The 19549-nt window shown below is 43.8% G+C and overlaps 1 protein-coding gene across 1 annotated transcript in view; it reads left to right on the top strand.

Moving 5' to 3' along the window:
* Positions 1–15044, top strand: part of LOC139544019 (inactive tyrosine-protein kinase 7-like) — a 42405-nt gene extending 27361 nt beyond the window's left edge. The window contains exons 6-20 of the mRNA XM_071350686.1: positions 2965–3095; positions 3394–3660; positions 4130–4266; positions 5025–5160; positions 6796–6915; positions 7289–7438; positions 7853–7997; positions 8404–8531; positions 8874–9071; positions 11047–11208; positions 11360–11613; positions 11990–12070; positions 12375–12526; positions 12798–12976; positions 13475–15044. Of these exons, the coding sequence (XP_071206787.1) occupies positions 2965–3095; positions 3394–3660; positions 4130–4266; positions 5025–5160; positions 6796–6915; positions 7289–7438; positions 7853–7997; positions 8404–8531; positions 8874–9071; positions 11047–11208; positions 11360–11613; positions 11990–12070; positions 12375–12526; positions 12798–12976; positions 13475–13635 (2401 nt within the window). The 3' untranslated portion in view covers positions 13636–15044. The remainder of the gene's footprint in view (positions 1–2964; positions 3096–3393; positions 3661–4129; positions 4267–5024; positions 5161–6795; positions 6916–7288; positions 7439–7852; positions 7998–8403; positions 8532–8873; positions 9072–11046; positions 11209–11359; positions 11614–11989; positions 12071–12374; positions 12527–12797; positions 12977–13474) is intronic.
* The last annotated feature ends 4505 nt before the right edge of the window (positions 15045–19549 follow it).

Raw genomic sequence — 19549 nt, 5'->3', positions numbered from 1 at the left:
AATTTTGTGGCTTCACCATGTTTCATTGAAATGTACAGCTGTGTGTCATCCGCATAGCAGTGAAAGTTAACATGTTTTCGAATGACATCCCCAAGAGGTAAAATATATAGTGAAAACAATAGTGGTCCTAAAACGGAACCTTGAGGAACACCGAAATGTACAGTTGATTTGTCAGAGGGCAAACCATTCACAGAGATAAACTGATATCTTTCCGACAGATAAGATCTAAACCAGGCCAGAACTTGTCCATGTAGACCAATTTGGGTTTCCAGTCTCTCCAAAAGAATGTGGTGATCGTTGATATCAAAGGCAGCACTAAGGTCTAGTAGCACGAGGACAGATGCAGAGCCTCGATCTGACGCCATTAAAAGGTCATTTACCACCTTCACAAGTGCAGTCTCAGTGCTATGATGGGGTCTAAAACCAGACTGAAGCATTTCGTATACATTGTTTGTCTTCAGGAAGGCAGTGAGTTGCTGCGCAACAGCTTTTTCTAAAATTTGAGAGGAATGGAAGATTCGATATAGGCCGATTTTAGTTTTTTATATTTTCTGGGTCAAGGTTTGGCTTTTTCAAGAGAGGCTTTATTACTGACACGTTTAGTGAGTTTGGTACACATCCGGTGGATAGAGAGCCGTTTATTATGTTCAACATAGGAGGGCCAAGCACATGAAGCAGCTCTTTCAGTAGTTTAGTTGGAATAGGATCCAGTATGCAGCTTGAAGGTTTAGAGGCCATGATTATTTTCATCATTGTGTCAAGAGATATAGTACTAAAACACTTAAGTGTCTCTCTTGATCCTAGGTCCTGGCAGAGTTGTGCAGACTCAGGACAGCTAAACTTTGGAGGAATACGCAGATTTAAAGAGGAGTCTAATTTGCTTTCTAATGATCATGATCTTTTCCTCAAAGAAGTTCATGAATTTATTACTGCTGAAGTGAAAGCCATCCTCACTTGGGGAATGCTGCTTTTTAGTTAGCTTTGCAACAGTATCAAAAATAAATTTTGGATTGTTCTTATTTTCCTCAATAAAGTTGGAAAAGTAGGATGATCGCGCAGCAGTGAGGGCTCTTCGATACTGCATGGTACTGTCTTTCCAAGCTAGTCGGAAGACTTCCAGTTTGGTGTGGCGCCATTTCCTTTCCAATTTTCTGGAAGCTTGCTTCAGAGCTCGGGTATTTTCTGTATACCAGGGAGCTAGTTTCTGATGACAAATGTTTTTAGTTTTTAGGGGTGCAACTGCATCTAGGGTATTGCGCAAGATTAAATTGAGTTCCTCAGTTAGGTGGTTAACTGATTTTTGTCCTCTGACGTCCTTGGGTAGGCAGAAGGAGTCTGGAAGATTATTTGTTGCGATTGCAAACGTAATAAAATGGTGGTCCGATATTCCAGGAAAAACATTAAGATCTACAACATTTATTCCATGGGACAAAACTAGTTCCAGAGTATGACTTTGGCAGTGAGTAGGTCCATAGACATGTTGGACAAAACCCACTGAGTCGATGATGGATCCAAAAGCCCTGGCAGCAGGTTGGCTAACAGCCTGCTGCCTGGCCTGCACCCTATTTCATTGTGGAGCTAGAGGAGTTAGAGCCCTGTCTATGTTGGTAGATAAGATGAGAGCACCCCTCCAGCTAGGATGGAGTCTGTCACTCCTCAGCAGGTCAGGCTTGGTCCTGTTTGTGGGTGAGTCCCAGAAAGAGGGCCAATTATCTACAAATTCTATCTTTTGGGAGGGGCAGAAAACAGTTTTCAACCAGCGATTGAGTTGTGAGACTCTGCTGTAGAGCTCATCACTCCCCCTAACTGGGAGGGGGCCAGAGACAATTACTTGATGCCGACGTCTTTCTAGCTGATTTACACGCTGAAGCTATGTTGCGCTTGGTGACCTCTGACTGTTTCATCCTAACATCGTTGGTGCCGACGTGGATAACAATATCTCTATACTCTCTACACTCGCCAGTTTTAGCTTTAGCCAGCACCATCTTCAGATTAGCCTTAACGTCGGTAGCCCTGCCCCCTGGTAAACAGTGTATGATCGCTGGTTGATTCATTTTAAGTCTAATACTGCGGGTAATGGAGTCGCCAATGACTAGGGTTTTCAATTTGTCAGAGCTAATGGTGGGAAGCTTCGGCTTCTCTGACCCCGTAACGGGAGGAGTAGAGACAAGAGAAGACTCGGCCTCAGACTCCGACTCGCTACTTAATGGGGAAAACCGGTTGAAAGTTTCTGTCGGCTGAATGAGCGACGCCGGTTGAGCATTCCTACAGCATTTCCCTCCAGAAGCCATGAGAAAGTTGTCCGGCTGCGGGGACCGTGCGGGGGGGATTTATACTACTATCTGTACTTACTGGTGGCACAGACGCTGTTTCATCCTTTCCTACACTTAAATTACCCTTGCCTAACGATTGCGTCTGAAGCTGGGCTTGCAGCTCAGCTATCCTCGCCATAAGGCGATCGTTCTCCTGTATATTATGAGTACAGCGACTGCAATTAGAAGACATCATGTTAATGTTACTACTTAGCTTCGGCTGTTGAAGGTGCTGACGAACCATGTCCAGATAAAGCGTCCGGAGTGAAAAAGTTGAATGAGGGAAAAAAGTTGTGAGGGGAAAAACAAAAATATAAACGGTAAAAAACGTAAAGTTGTCAGCTAGCAAAATAAGGTTGGCAACAAAACGCACAGCAACACGTCAAAAAAAAAAATCTGCCCTAATTAATCGGCCATTCCGATTTAATCGGTCGACCTCTAATACCTATGTTTGTTTTGGATGGTTTTGAGGTGAATTCTGCAAACCGCTAATGTTTATTAGTATCTCTTCCAAGAGTCCTTTTAAAATGTACAAATATACAGAAAATGTAAAACAAACAACGGGTCCTCTTTCCTGAGTTGGCCAACTTTCCAGAGTATATTCATAATGAAGTCTGTATTTTGTTGTGACCTTCTTTCTCTCCCTCCCTAGGTTGGTGATGTTGAACAATGGCTCCCTGCTCATCACCCAGGTGAAACCCAGAAACACTGGGCTTTACAAATGTGTGGCCAAAGGGCCCCGCGGACTCCCTGTCACTCTGGAGGCCACCGTGAACCTAGCAGGTAAGCGCACACACAGGCATGCACAGTTTTGACACACTGCCTCAAGACAGTTGTTTGAATCCTTCAGTTTACGTCTAACTTACTGAACCCTGTCACAGTTTAACTCCATTAATAAATGTTATCCCTCGCTAATCTGCACTATCTTTAGCTGGATTGGCACGGCAGGGTCAACAGTTCCACTCTACAGTTGGGTGGTGTACTGCATTTCCTTCATGATTAGGACACAAGATATTAGTTTTGCGGTCTTAATTCATGTTTTTTTTTTGATGTCATGGACTATCACTCCCTTCCCTTACAGAAATCGAGGAGATGGGCCCCAGCCAGAGCCGGGTCTTCTCTGCCAACTCCCTGGAGCGGGTATCCTGCCGCCCCCCTCGCGGCCACCCGGAGCCCGATGTGTGGTGGGAGTGGGGCGGGGAACGCGTTCCCTCAGAGGGCAGGGTCTACCAGGACGGACTGGAGCTGGTCTTCAGCCCCACCCAGGGGGAAGACTCAGGATTGTATACCTGCGTGGGCCAGAACAAAGCCGGTACCAGGAGGCAGGAGCTGACCGTCACCGTGGCCAGTGAGTATAGACCTCAAGCCTGACCAAGACCCTAAAGGCTTTTCATACTACTGAGCCAAGACAAACCAAGCTGGTCTGGTTACACATCCACAATTGTCTCTGGAACCTTAATGAAAAGCACCATGTGAAATGAAAATATCAGAACCAGTATAGTTTAGATCAGGTCAGCAAGATGGTGTGAAAAGGATATTTGTGGTCAAAAGGGAAGAAAATTGTCTAAAATTGAGGGAAGCAGGGAGGTAGTATGTATACTTGTCCAATAAAAAAACACTATTCTGTTTTGTAACATATTGCTAGTGTGCCCTAATGAACACGACCCAGGTGTTTCACTGTTGAGGCGGGAGTTGGACAAAACGCTGAAGGACTGTGGCTCTCCAGGAGTGTGGTGTTTGTTGTGACCTGCACCCGCTGAAATGTATTGGGTGTAGACACTACTTTTGAAGAGATGCTAAATGCGTGTATCCCCTAGCCCCTCCGGAGTGGGTGACAAAGCCAGAGGACAGCCAGCTGGAGGAGGGCCTCCCTGGGTACCTGCATTGCCACACCCGCGCCACACCCCAGCCCGAGGTTACCTGGTACCGCAACTTCATCCCCATCACCACCGAGGTCAGTCCTGTGGTCCGAACTGTGTGTCCTGATCATTCTGAAAAGAAGTGGGAATATACACTAAGAACTACTACACACCGAGTTTACAAAACATTAGGACCACCTGCTCTTTCCATGACATAGATTGACCAGGTAAATCCAGGTGACAGCTATGATCCCGTATTGATGTCACTTGTTAAATTCACTTCAGCCAGTGTAGATGAAGGAGAAGAGACAGGTTAAAGGACTTTTAAGTATCGAGACAAATTGTGTATGTGTTCCATTCAGAGGGTAAATGGGTTAGACAAAATATTTAAAAGGACATCCAGCCAACTAGACACAACTGTGGGAAGCACAGGAGTCAACATAGGCCAGCATCCCCGTGGAACGCTTTCGACGCCTTGTCAACGCCCCGATGAATTGAGGCTGTTCTGAGGGAAATGGGAGTGCAACTCAATATGTCATGTTTTGTACACTCAATGTATATACTTATATTTACATACGGTTATAGACATTTTTAATGTGACATTCTCTCGCAGTGTTACGCAAGGGTTAAGTTCATTTAAGAATCATTTAACAATAATCCATGTAATGAAATACATTTCTCAAATATGCCCCTGACGCTGCATTTTACATTCACTTTAAAGCCAATGTTTTTTACTGTGCTGAAATACAGATTCACTTTTTAATGCCCAGAACTGTAAATATGCATAAAGGTGCAATCTGTAACTTTCATTACCTTTTTAACCTATTGTTAAACCATTATCTTTTGACTGTAGGACATTCGCTTTAAGCTGTACCCCAACGGGACCCTGAGGATCAACAGTGTGGAGGTGTATGATAACCACTTATACATGTGTCGGAGCCAGACGGAGGCCGGGAGGGTGGAAGGTCGGGCCCGGGTCTTCGTACTTGGTGAGTGTGCACATGCGTAGGTGTGAGTTTGTAAGCGAGAGAGACAGCATGCAAGTGTGTGGTAGTGCCATGATGTGTTCGTGGTGTGTCCTATGTGTGTGAGAGTGTACAAATAAACTTTTGTGTGTGTGAGTGTCATGTTATATGCGTGGGTATCAGGGTTTCCATTAGCTGGTAATTGACGGCTTTTGGACGATTTTAAAATAAATTAAATGCCGATAAATAAAATTGTAGCCGGCCAAAGTGTCCGGGGCTGCCCTGCTGAGGAGAGAGAGAGGAGCCTTGGCCTAGGCTACTGTTGATTACGAAGATTGAGGCCTTTTTCATTGAAGTGAAGTGAAAGTTAGAGAGTAGTGAAAAGCCTATAAGGCAGGGCTCCAGACTGCGACCATTTAGTCTCATTTTGTCTGTACGAGTTAAAAAATGTATTGGTTGCATCGGTGCGAGCTACACATTCATTCACCTCACTCAAAACGTCCTATTTTTTTAGTGGGCTAAAACTATGATTTGGACAAACAGTGAAGTGCATTATCCTCATGATTCCTGTAATGAAAGTGTCTGCCTACTTGCCCCTGTACTGGTTTCGCTGGAGCCTGCTGCTGTGTCGAGCGAGCCACGCTTTTTTTTTTCCTGGAGCATTTTTTCCCCCCGGGAAAGGAAAGTGTTCTGATTTGTATAACATTTTAAAAATCAATTGCAGGTAAAACACAGCTATCCTGTTGTCACTGGTGGTGTGAGGATGTTCTCAGCTTTCTGTAGATATACTTTTTATTTCAGCATGCAAGTTCGATCTGTCTTTTTTAATTGTGTGCTCTGTATTTAATTTAAGATGTGTTTTAAGTAGGCCTGTTGTAAAATAAATATCATTAGCCTATTGCTGTCTATTGTTGGGTAAGGTAGGCACTAGCCTTTCTTGGTCATTGCTGCAATATAGCCTGTTCAAAACCTTTTTGAAGGTTTAAACCCGTTCACAAGTGTTTTGTTCCATTCTGTTGAGACATTTTCTTTCTTACTTTTGATATGACCCTAATAACATTGACAAGCTTTTGTGACGATTTGGGGTGGTGTAGCCTATTACACTGCAGGCCTATGATATGAAGGCAGTGCACCCCGGCGCTCCAACTGACTCTGTCAGTTGAACTTGAGGAAGAATGTTTTAGGCCTACCAGAGTTACTTCTATAATCTTACAATATAACGGCTGTCTTTATAGAAAAATATTCTGATAAAAAAATTACGAATTAGCCCCCTTCTGAACGCATATATCTGTATAGCAGACAGTCGCCTATCTGACATGTATAAAGAAATTCAGATTTGCATATGCTACACATCGAAACACAAGGAATAAATAGTGCTTTGTAATTAGTTATAGGCTGTTTTTAAGGACATGTAAATCTCTCTCTTGGCCAATATTGCTGATTTATTGATGGCGCTGGAAGACCTAATGGGTTACGCGCCATAACGCATATGGATGACCGGTAAATGTATCAAATGTCCGATAAATGTAAGTCTTCCTGGTCACTTGTCCGGCGCCAAATTTTCCTGACGGAGACCCTGGGGTGTGTGTGTCTTTGTCTGCGTGTGTGTCTGTCTCTACTCTGTGCTTGGTCTCCAACACGTTTGTCTCCTTCCTCCAGAGAAGCTGAAGTTCACACCCACCCCCCAGCCCTCCCAGTGTCTGGAGTTGGACAAGGAGAGCACTGTGCAGTGCTCTGCCAAGGGCCGCGAGATCCCCACCATTCAGTGGACCAAAGCAGGTGGGTGTTCGCGGACCTCCTTGCCTGTCTTTGTACGTGTGTGTCTCAGTCGTGTGTTGCTCAATCCAATCCAAAATCGACTCTTAGCTCCTACCCCTTGTACCAAGACACTTCTAGTTGATCTCAAAGGATAGCATGGGTGTAAGCAAATATGGTAATAACTGCCTAGCTTATTGGCATAGTCTGATTTTGTGCCATATTTCTTACTCCCATTGTTTCTACCAAGCTTATTGGAATAGTTTGATTTTCAGACTTTTTTTTTTACACCTATTGTAAATGTGTTTTCTAAATAAGTTTGTCTATAATCTGAGAGCTGTGCTCCACTTGTAGAACAATAAACGTGAATCTGAATCTCTAATATTCCCCCCTGCAGATGGCAGTGAGCTGCCGGAGCATGTAGTCCAGACCGGCGGTGTGCTCCACTTCGCAAAGGTGACGAGGGACGACGCGGGCAACTACACCTGCCTGGCATCCAACAGCCTGCAGGGCCAGATCACAGCCGCCGTGCAGCTCACCGTAGCAGGTATCCCTCCACTAACACTAGTGGCACCAATGCAGGTCACAGACACACCACAAAGCTGCCACCTATACAACCAGACACCACACAGACCAAGGGTCCTCCGGTTGTCGTCCTCTACTTTTAACCAGAGATTGAATTCTACCTGTGAAAAATGTGTATGTATGCTCCAGCCAACCTGTGACAGTAATTAAGTTCAAGGGTTACGTTTAGAAACAAAAACGGTAGTAATCAAGATGGCAGAACTAAGTTGTGCACAGCTAATGTAGACAATCCCCAAATGTTTTTTTTTACCAATGATTTCATAAATTGTGCTAATGCCACCATCACCAAAGCTGTCTCCAACGCAACTAAATCCATCTTAACCAACACTTCTCTTCCACTATTTCTTTCTTTCCTTCTCCCCTCTCTCTCCCCCAGTGTATATAACATTTAATATGGAGCCGGAGCACACCACTGTTTACCAGGGCCACACAGCCATTCTGCACTGCCAGGCCACCGGTGACCCCCAGCCCTTTATCCAGTGGAAGAAGAAAGACAAGTTCCTGGAGCCTCGCAAGAGCAGGTAGAGAACCACAACTGTCTGTTTTGTTAAGGCCCAAAGTCATTTTGTAGTATTTGGTTTCTCATTTGTGGGTTTTTTGTTCTGAACACCGTGCTAAACGGAATGTTTGGATAGTGTGTTTTGCTAGTGACATCTTCCCTACCATGATAAGAAACCATCTAGCCTTTGCCATATTGCCATCAGCTAGTCCCAATTCCCTTCCTATGCCTTCCCTTAGGTCAAACCCTTCATTATTTGCAGTTCTCTAAGGTAAATGCAATATGGTGGAAGCTCCTTATACCTCGAGACCCCTCAGATCAAGGTTAAGGGGAAGGGAGTGAAATAGGACTGGAGTAAAGGAAGGAAAGGAAAGGAATTGAATGCAGCCACAGCCTCACCCCTGTCCCCTCTGCTGTTATCTCTCCAGATTTCAGAAGATGCCCAATGGCTCTCTGGTCATCCATGACGTGAGTGTGGAGGACACGGGAAGCTTCACATGCATCGCTGGCAACAGCTGCAATATCGGCCACACATCGGCAGAGCTCTATGTCGTAGGTAAGACACAAGGAGATAAACTGATCAACTTTGTGTGCCTGCTGCAGCTGTCTACAGTATTTTTAATGGTTGTGGTAGGTGGAGGAAATTAAACGGCGCACCAAACTAAATACCTCTTTTGGCACTTGAATGTGTAATGACAGTAACAGGATCAAGAAAAATGAAACATTTCGACACTGCAATGTCTCATTTAGAAAGGATGTAATTGAGTGGCGCCGTCTTGAAGTGTCCACTTGACGTCTGAGGCTGAGATGGTGATTCAATAGACTCCAATAGAAGGCTTTAATTCAATAGAGAAGCACATCACCTGACCCTTTCATGTGTGTGTCTGCGTGCCAACAGAGAAGCCCGTGCACCACTCGTTGGAGGAGGACGAAAAGGCGCCCTACAAGATGATCCAGACAATCGGCCTATCGGTGGGCGCCGCCGTGGCCTACATCATCATCGTCCTGGGCCTGATGTTCTACTGCAAGAAGAGACGCAACGCCAAAAGACTAAAGGACCCAGAGGGAGAGGAGGCCGAGACAGAGCACCTCAACGGTCAGAGTTCACAGTCCATTCCATTCAGTTGAATTCGGGTAGTGTCTGGTTTTCCTGGTAGTGTGAGGAGAATTGAGTTGAACTTTATTGAAAACATTACAAATATGTATAGTTGTTGTACTGCATGTACATGTATTACTCGTGACGGGCACCGATACAGTGGGGCAAAAAAGTATTTAGTCAGCCACCAATTGTGCAAGTTCTCCCACTTAAAAAGATGAGAGGCCTGTAATTTTCATCATAGGTACACTTCAACTATGACAGACAAAATGAGAAAAAAAAATCCAGAAAATCACATTGTAGGATGTTTTATGAATTTATTTGCAAATTATGGTGGAAAATAAGTATTTGGTCAATAGCAAAAGTTTATCTCAATACTTTGTTATATACCCTTTGTTGGCAATGACAGAGGTCAAATGTTTTCTGTAAGTCTTTACAAGGTTTTCACACACTGTTGCTGGTATTTTGGCCCATTCCTCCATGCAGATCTCCTCTAGAGCAGTGATGTTTTGGGGCTGTTGCTGGGCAACACGGACTTTCAACTCCCTCCAAAGATTTTCTATGGGGTTGAGATCTGGAGACTGGCTATGCCACTCCAGGACCTTGAAATGCTTCTTACGAAGCCACTCCTTCGTTGCCCGGGCGGTGTGTTTGGGATCATTGTCATGCTGAAAGACCCAGCCACATTTCATCTTCAATGCCCTTGCTGATGGAAGGAGGTTTTCACTGAAAATCTCACGATACATGGCCCCATTCATTCTTTCCTTTACACGGATCAGTCGTCCTGGTCCCTTTGCAGAATAACAGCCCCAAAGCATGATGTTTCCACCCCCATGCTTCACAGTAGGTATGGTGTTCTTTGGATGCAACTCAGCATTCTTTGTCCTCCAAACACGACGAGTTGAGTTTTACCAAAAAGTTATATTTTGGTTTCATCTGACCATATGACATTCTCCCAATCTTCTTCTGGATCATCCAAATGCTCTCTAGCAAACTTCAGACGGGTCTGGACATGTACTGGCTTAAGCAGGGGGACACGTCTCGCACTGCAGGATTTGAGTCCCTGGCGGCGTAGTGTGTTACTGATGGTAGGCTTTGTTACTTTGGTCCCAGCTCTCTGCAGGTCATTCACTAGGTCCCCCCGTGTGGTTCTGGGATTTTTGCTCACTGTTCTTGTGATCATTTTGACCCCACGGGGTGCGATCTTGCGTGGAGCCCCAGATCGAGGGAGATTATCAGTGGTCTTGTATGTCTTCCATAGTTGATTTCTTCAAACCAAGCTGCTTACCTATTGCAGATTCAGTCTTCCCAGCCTGGTGCAGGTCTACAATTTTGTTTCTGGTGTCCTTTGACAGCTCTTTGGTCTAGGCCATAGTGGAGTTTGGAGTGTGACTGTTTGAGGTTGTGGACACGTGTCTTTTATACTGATAACAAGTTCAAACAGGTGCCATTAATACAGGTAACGAGTGGAGGACAGAGGAGCCTCTTAAAGAAGAAGTTACAGGTCTGTGAGAGCCAGAAATCTTGCTTGTTTGTAGGTGACCAAATACTTATTTTCCACCATAATTTGCAAATAAATTCATTAAAAATCCTACAATGTGATTTTCTGGGATTTTTTTTTTCATTTTGTCTGTCATGGTTGAAGTGTACCTATGATGAAAATTACAGGCCTCTCTCATCTTTTTAAGTGGGAGAACTTGCACAATTGGTGGCTGACTAAATACTTTTTTGCCCCACTGTATGTAAAGTCAATATCGGTATCAGTTGCATTTATATTTTATACGATATCAAAAAATAAAATAATGTAAACCCCACAACTGTGTGTTAGCCTCTAGAGTTAGTCTCCAAAACGGAACTGTTTCAAGTGATACTTCATTTCCATTTCCTTTAACATTTCTGTACCTAGAAATAAGAAGAGTAATCAGAATGTTTAGTTACTGGTATTGAAGGATGCCATTTTGTCCTTACACTAAAGGGGGCACGGTGCAGACCAATGGGCAGGCCACCGCTGAGATCCAGGAGGAGGTGGCACTGACCAACATGGGCACCACGGCCAGCAGTGCCAACAACAAGCGCCACAGCAGCCACGAGAAAGGGCCCTACCCCCGCGCCAACCTGACCACCATCACCACTCTGGGTATGGAGCAATGGATGTGCGCACACACACACAGTCATTGTAAATAAGAATTTGGAAAAGTTGTCATTGTAACTAAGAATTGGTTCTTAGTTGACTTACCTGTATAAATAAAGGCTATATTCAATCATACTGATTCCCTTATCCTACACAGGAAAAGGTGAGTTTGGCGAGGTGTTCCTGGCCAAAGCCAAGGGCCTCATGTCAGCAGGAGGAAGAGGCAGTGAAGATGAGGAGGAGACAGTGGTGCTGGTGAAGAGTCTGCAGACGCGGGACGAGACCCTGCAGCTGGAGTTCCGCCGCGAGATCGAGATGTTCGGCAAGCTGGGCCACCCCAACCTGGTGCGCCTACTGGGCATGTGCAGAGAAGCCGAGCCCCACTACCTCATACTGGAGTACGCTGAATTGGTAAGGAGGGAGCTACCTGCTTACGCTCTGGGGTGAAGTTTCTCCTAGGTACAGATCTAGGATCAGCTTCCCCGCCCCCAAACCTTAACCATTAGTGGGGGAAATGCAAAACTGACCCAAGATCAGTGTCTACGGGCAACTTAACTTCACCCTACTCCCTACACACAAACACACACACTTTATGTATTCTACATGGCAGTCAATTGTATCATTGAAATACATGTGTATTAAGATAAAATGCATTGATAAAATACAGATTTAAAATATGACCTACATACGCTCACACTGACCCCAGTGCAGTGAAAAACGTGTGGGTGTCCTTTTTTAAATCATCCATGATTTAGCATCGACCCCAGACCTGTGTATATGTTCCTAGGGGGACCTGAAGCAATACCTCAAGATGTCCAAGAACAAGGAGGAGAAACCCAAGTCCCATCACCTCAGCACCAAGCAGAAGGTCAGTTTACACACACATACTCAAAAGAACGCATACATTAGCATCTTAAACAGGTCGTGGCTTCAGTGCAGTAGGCCAGGATTTGGTAGCTGGTGCTTACAGTAAGTACCTCCTGCTGCATCATGCCACTGGCTTTCACTGCCTGTTGGACCACTCAGAAGGAGAAACAGATTAACCATAAGATGTGATTTTAAAAAAGCCATTAAAATGCTTAAACACGCACACTAACTCACTCACTTGAAGACACACATGCGCATGAAAACAGTGATTTAATGCTTCCTATGTCCCACTCTCTCTCCCTCAGGTGGGGGTGTGTCTGCAGGTTGCCCGGGGGATGGAGCATCTATCCAATCAGCGCTTTGTCCACAAGGACCTAGCCACCCGCAACTGTCTGATCAGCGCCAAGAGACAGGTCAAGGTGTCTGCACTGGGGCTCAGCAAGGATGTCTACAACGAGTAAGATTACATTGAATTAAATCTTGATTTAACCAGGAAAGATCCCTTGCGGTTGAAAACCACATTTAAAAGGTTTTGATTAATTTCGATGAATCCAGTCACAGAATAATTGTATCGATTTTAATTTCGATTTCCCAAAGCAAGTCTCCATTTAAAGAGACCTGTGATATGTAAAGTGATGAACTATGACAGACTAAATTAACTGTGGCGCCACCCAATGGCCAAACATCACCCTCCTCTCCCGTCCTCTCCTCCTCCTCTCCCCCTCCAGTGAGTACTATCACTACCGGCAGGCGTGGATCCCTCTGCGCTGGCTGCCTAGCGAGGCCGTGTTCGAGGACGACTACTCCACCAAGACGGACGTGTGGTCCTTCGGCGTGCTCATGTGGGAGGTGTTTAGCCTGGGGGAGCTGCCGCACGCTGCGCTCGACCACGACAAGGTCCTCGAAGGTGAGGGCAGTCGAACTGGATCTTGGAAGTGTTATTGTTATTGAAGGATGCTACTTCACCCCAGATGGGGGTAGAGGTAGAAGACCACTATTCCAGGGTCACATATTTTGTCATCCTAATGGGTTACTTTACTAACCTTTGCCTGCTCATAGTTGTTTAAACCTACACAATTCACACAAGATGTCACTAAAATCCCCTCTATTTTTTTTTGTACAAAACATAGTTTTCACACAAAACATAGTTTTCACATGTTGACATTGCGGTGATGTTTAATGCGCTCTCCTGTTCGGTCCTTTCAGAGTATTGGTCATGAGTGAATGGATAGTGAGATATAAATGTTATTTTGGTTCCAATCTATTTCAGAGTTTCACTCTAACCCGAACGTTCTTTCCCTCCATGTCTTTATTTCTCTATCCCTCCATCTTTCACCTCTTTCCCTGCATCTCGCTCGCTCTCACCCCCATGTATGTCGTTCTCTCACGTCTTTTTCTCTACCAGAGCTGAGGGAGGGCCGGGGGAAGCTGCCCCTGCCCCAGGGCTGTCCTTCTCGGGTGTACAAGCTGATGACTCGCTGCTGGGCCTCCAGCCCCAAGGACCGCTCCTGCTTTAGTGACATCGTCTCTGCCCTCAGCGAACTGCCCTCCGAGAGCAAGGTGTAACACACACGGCCCAGGTGCACAGTTTGTGTGTGTGTAAGGGTATGAATGTTTTATCAATGGGGGGAGGTGACGTGTGTGAGAGCGGATGTGTACGTGAAGGACATATACACGTTGTTGTGCATGCATGTATTGGCCTTTTGAGTTTGTGTGTCTAGCACTCCAGGACTATCCTAATCCGCCTGGTTGGCTTCTGTAGTTAGCGTCTGCAAGAGCAGAACGAGACTCTTAACAACAAGGAACTTTGGTCGCAATTGAGGACCCAGCCGAGAAGAGCTCAACATCCAATGAGCTTCTCCTTCTTCTCTATGGATTAAAATGACTATTTTTTACAATGAGGACTTATATTCTGCCTTAGCAGGTCAAATGGTGTCTATAACATTTTAATCTAGAAACTAATGACAGTTAACGTTGGCACGGTTTTCACCCCAATTGAATCTTTTCTGTTACTCATGTTTGCAAATGGACAAGACAAAAGGGACATTTTCTTCCCAGAGCCAAACGGGACATGAAGGTACAACCTCTTCAGGAGTAAAAATCTTATCTCTCACCCTGTTCGATATGATCAGAACGAGGTAAAGGGCCAGCAGTGGCATTATTGAACTTGTGTGGAGTTTAGCTGGAGTGTGGATGGAATCACCGCTTGCTCACAACACTAGTTTTCCTTGCCTTGAAGCTAAATCTTTGGTTGATTTTAAAGTATAGTCGTGGCAGTATATGGACCCTGAATTAGCTTCAACATGCTATTTGAGTTAAGATAACTGATCATCTAAGCTGTAGCATTATAGGCTAGCTATTTTATAAAGGCCATCCTGTCATGAACAGTTTTGTACTCCTATCAAAGATGTCTGAATGTTACTGCTCCATTTGCCCATCAATCATCCAATCCTATCGCGACCAGAGCTTTTCCAATCAGAGTGGGAGAAACCTTTCGTAGACATTTGTCTAAAAGTGCTTTGTATACATGCTTAAAACATGCACTGATCACAACTATACCTTTTTGTTTTCTAGAAGGATTGTTTCGGAGACCTGTTAACTTATTTTAAAGGTCCTGTTTTGTATTTTTTCACTGTATAGAAAGGTACTAAGCTTCTTTGATATAATTTTTTTATGTGCGAGGCATTTTATGATTTGTGTAATAGTTTGTCATTTTTTTAATTTTATTTTTTTTAAATTGAAATAAGGTTCTCCTGAATTGAAAAAAAAATGCCTGGCAAATGAAGGACTTTGCATCAGATTGCTTTCTTGCTATTGTTTTTATATTTACTTTCTTGCTTTTCTTTTAATATTTACTTTTTTACTTGAACATTTTTATACATTACAGTTTTCTATTTTAAGTATGTTTATACAAACACATATTAGCCATGGCATATACATGGCGCTGGTCCAATAAAATATTTGTTGTAAATGTACATGTTTTTGTTTGTACGCCGTTTGGGAAGTATTGTGCATACAACATTATTAACAAATATAAGATCTCACTGGTAACTTGTAGAGTTTAGCTTGAGTAAGAGTACACCTTAAAAAATATCTATTTCAACAAAAAATAACCCTCTGCAATGATATTCAAACTTTGTCCAAATCTGATATTTATCCAAAGTTAATATCAGTATCAAACTCAGCAAGTCTGTATTTTTGTTGTTGTTTTGAGGGTCAGTCCAGCTTGCAGAGTGATGGAGGATGAAGCTCTGTGAATCCTAAATCCAGCATAGTGTGGCTCCGTGAACGTGATGTGGAATGCATAAGGAGGGACACTTGACCCACATTATGAATCGATTAGGTAGAATCACAGGTCGTCTCTGGGCCAGTCCAGATCAACCCCAAACCGCCTTGACTGATGAGCGCAGGCCAGCTCCACCATTTCTGCTTATCGTGGTCAAATTTTAGTAACCAGGTAGAAATCTCAGGAGGAAGGATGGAACTTGATCCCCCAGGCTTTGCATTTTGCTCCATGTACTCCCTCCCTTACTCCTTCCCCTTCTGTTTGGACATCACCCCCACTGATATGGCTCTGGGTTTCTCTCCTCCAGTCCACTCTGCATCCCAGTAGCAGCGGCCCGATGGCTGCTCTTGAGATAACAACCCGTAGGGATTCTGAGGTTCAACGGGAGATGTCGGCTTCCTGGCTCATCCTCCTGGTTTCCTCTGTCCTACAGTGTCAGCCAACAGGCATCCGAGGGACACAGAATTCTCTATCAGACTGCTAATATAATTTGTGACAGGTAATCCCTATGATCTGTAACAATACATAATATAACCATGCGGTGAAAATTATGCTAATTCAAATACGTTTGCCAGAACTCACATTTCATAAGCCCTGGTTTGTTCCGACACATATAATGGTCCACAAGGTGAAACAATGTTGACCGTTAGAGTTGCACAATTCTCCACAATGGTTCTAGCTTCCAGATGGCAGGAAATACCAAATTGAGGACTAATGATGCGCGTGCATCGATGTGGCCTGAAGAAGAATTGTTAGGATTTTGAACGGTCAGATAGCTGGCAACAATGACAAGCTGCCATGTAGGGAATCGTAGGTGGCTCATTCAGCTTGTATCTTATTGATACACTACATGGCCAAAAGTATGTGAACAACCCTTCAAATTAGTGTATTTGGTTATTTCAGCCACATCTGTTGCTGACTAGGTGTATAAAATCAAGCACACAGCCATGCAATCGCCATAGAAGAACATTGGTAGTAGAATGGCCCGTACTGAAGAGCTCAATGACTTTCAACATGTTATTGAGGAGTGGTAGGCCACATAAGCTCAAAACGGGACTGCCGAGTGCTGATGCGTGTAAGAATTGCCCTGAGTTCCAAACTGCCTCTGGAAGCAACGTCAGCACCAGAACAGTTCGTTGGGAGCTTCTTGAGATGGGTTTCCATGGCCGAGCAGCCGCACAAGAGCCTTACGGAATGTCATACATGATGGATAATTAGCTTCCCTGCAGAAAATACACTAATCTTCACACATCAAGATGGCAGGTGGGTGTGGGGCCAAAGATGGCAGGGGTTCAAACTGTAGAACCCAGTTCTTACATTTTGAATATAAAAATGTATTTTATCAAACAAAACTATGCTACATTTTATCTCTGGGACCCTCAGGATGAAAAATCAGAGCAAGATTACTGAATTATTATTACATTATTTACCTTCAGAGGTGAATGTATCAAACCAGTTGCCGTGCTAAAAGTGTTTTGTTGTTATGCACTCAAACAATAGCATGGTATTTTTTTCACTATAATAGCTTCTTAAATTGGACAGTGCAGTTAGATTAACAATAATTTAAGCTTTCTGCCCATGTAAGACATGTCTATGTCCTGGAAAGTTGGCTGTTACTTACGTCGTTCTAGTCACATTAGCACACGTTAGCAACAACCGTCCTGGTTTAGGGACACCGATCCCATAGAGGTTAACCCCTTCAAACAGGGTTAGTAAAAACATGTTTCTGTTCAACCATACAAGATTTTCTGGTTTATCTACAAGAAGAGGTGGTCGTTCAGTTTCTCAAGCCTGATGACAGTTGTCCACAGACAGAGAATATTCACTCCATAAACATTTGGGAGGCAGGAGCAGAAACCAGATCCAGTGCCACAGGGCACAGCTTTGAATAAACAGCATCCTTGCCTGCCAGAACTGGAGAGGTGACTCTAAACATGCCCCCCTTTTACCTCTTCCTGGTATTTCCACAGCTCACAGGGGGCACTTAATGCCCTGCCAGGTTGACCTTCCAGCTGGACCATTACCTCAGACACAATCTGTGGCACAAAATATAGTTCTGAAGCATTGTGGTTGAGATGCTTGCCGGATTCATCGTGCTGGCATCTTCCATGCGAAGCACTCGCGCAGTGACTTCAAGAGGACCTGTTCCAACTGTTTCGCAACAGTAGTTGACTGCAAGTGTGCATCAAGGTTGAGAAGACACGGCACCACATCAGACAGCGACTGGCTGTCAGTGATGTTGGTCGTGTGAATTGTGAATGGCTCCATAGACTTCACAAGCTGCTCTAGCTTGGCCCAGCCACGCTGTGCCCGCCCTCTGATTTCTTCCTAGTTAGCAAGTGATAGCTAGGGATAGTGATGCACAAGCTACGCCCATTTGAAATGTTGGCAACTACTGGCAGCATTTACCTGCCCGATTCAGAATGTCGAAAATTAGATTTTTGCTCAAAGTTTAGAAAACTCAAACTAAATAATTTGTTTTTATTTGATTAGTTATTTTTGCAGTCAAAGATAATACACTGAACAAAAATATAAAAACATGTAAAGTGTTTGTCCCATGTTTCATGAACTGAAATAAGATCCAAGAAATGTTCCATACGCACAAAAAGCTTATTTCTGAAATTTTGTGCACAAATACCTTTTAGTGAACATTTCTCCTTTACCAAAATAATCCATCCACCTGACAGGTGTGGCATATCAAGGATCAAATTAATCAATGATACATGTTTAATATTACATAAACATAACATGTCATGACTTAATTAGTTTTTCCCTCTTTGTCAGGTAAAGGTACTTGATTCTTCCATCTACTACTAAAGTTTAAAAAACATTGGATTGTTATAAAATGGGAATGAGAGTTTCCTTCCATATTTCTTGCATCAGGCTAGGCACTTATCTTTTAAATACATTGATTTATAATTTTAACCAAACCTACTGTTTTTCCTGGCAATGGAGTTGTATGGAGTCCTCTAGTGGCCAAAAGCCTGTGTTAGCATGGGCAGCGCCATTGAGTACTTTCACCATTTTGATTTAGTCAATGGGGTGGGACTTCAAACTGATCCCTCCTGATGACCCGGTTGGCATGACCTGATGACCCAGTGGAGTCGTGACAGCTGGGTCATCAGGAGGGATCAGCCAATTAATTTTACTGGTGAAGAAAATGTACTATTTCAAGATAGAGATGGCCTCAATGGCACTGCTCACAGACAGAGATGTTACGTCTATCCAAGGATATGGTCCTGGCCCATCACCTTATGTATTACTGCAAGAAGTTGCTATAGTCCTACAACACATAATTGGCTCCTAGCGTCCCATGCATAGGCTACTTTCTGTCCCCAACTAAGTAATGAAACGAAAATAAATGTGTTTCAAAATTAAACAAAAACTATTAAATCAGGTGTGAAAGCGAACTGAATTTCAAATAATATAAAAACTAATATTAAATCACAAAACGACCTTATAGGCTGTTGAACAGTGTGGACCGTTTTGGGAAACATGTTGGTCAGTACAAACTGTCACGCAACGTAGCAAACATTGAACTGAACTAAACGCACCCCTGGCCACACTTTGCCAGGCCACACCCACCAAACGGGAGCAAACATACCTCAAAGGCTGTTGAAGAACAGTGGGTCTTTGAGTCAAGCTTTCAATGTAGTAAAATTAATCTCAGGAAGAATCTCAATTGCACACTCCTTGTGTCCTCTCCTCCTTTTCAAAACCCATTGGCGGCAAAAGCCAGAGGTCCCTCCCCACTGACCTCCTCTAATGGGTTTTGAGAAGGTTGCGATCAAATATATTGGGATAATCTCAATTTCATACTCCTCGCATCCTCTCAAAACCCATTGGTAAATTGCAGGTGCCTACCGTCAGGGTTGGGTAGGTTACTTTCTAAAAGTAATCCCTTAGTTACTAGTTACCTGTCAAATTGTAATCAGTAATGTAACTTTTGGATTACCCAAACTCAGTAACGTAATCTGATTACATTCAGGTACTTTTAGATTACTTTCCCCTTAAGAGGCATTAGAAGAAGCCAAATGTATGTTACCAATTGAACATCTATTGCAGGATAAATCAATGTTAAAGTTTACATAGCTGGCCATATATGGATGTTAAATGTTACTTTATGGGTTGGATATGTAGAATTCCTCCAACCCATCTCGTTCTACTACATCCAATAATACGATTAAATTATCT

The sequence above is a fragment of the Salvelinus alpinus genome, chromosome 2, assembly GCF_045679555.1.
Source record: "Salvelinus alpinus chromosome 2, SLU_Salpinus.1, whole genome shotgun sequence".
In the NCBI taxonomy this organism is placed as follows: domain Eukaryota; kingdom Metazoa; phylum Chordata; class Actinopteri; order Salmoniformes; family Salmonidae; genus Salvelinus; species Salvelinus alpinus.
The sequence above is the reverse complement of the archived record's forward strand: the minus strand, read 5'-3'. Positions and strand labels throughout refer to the sequence as shown.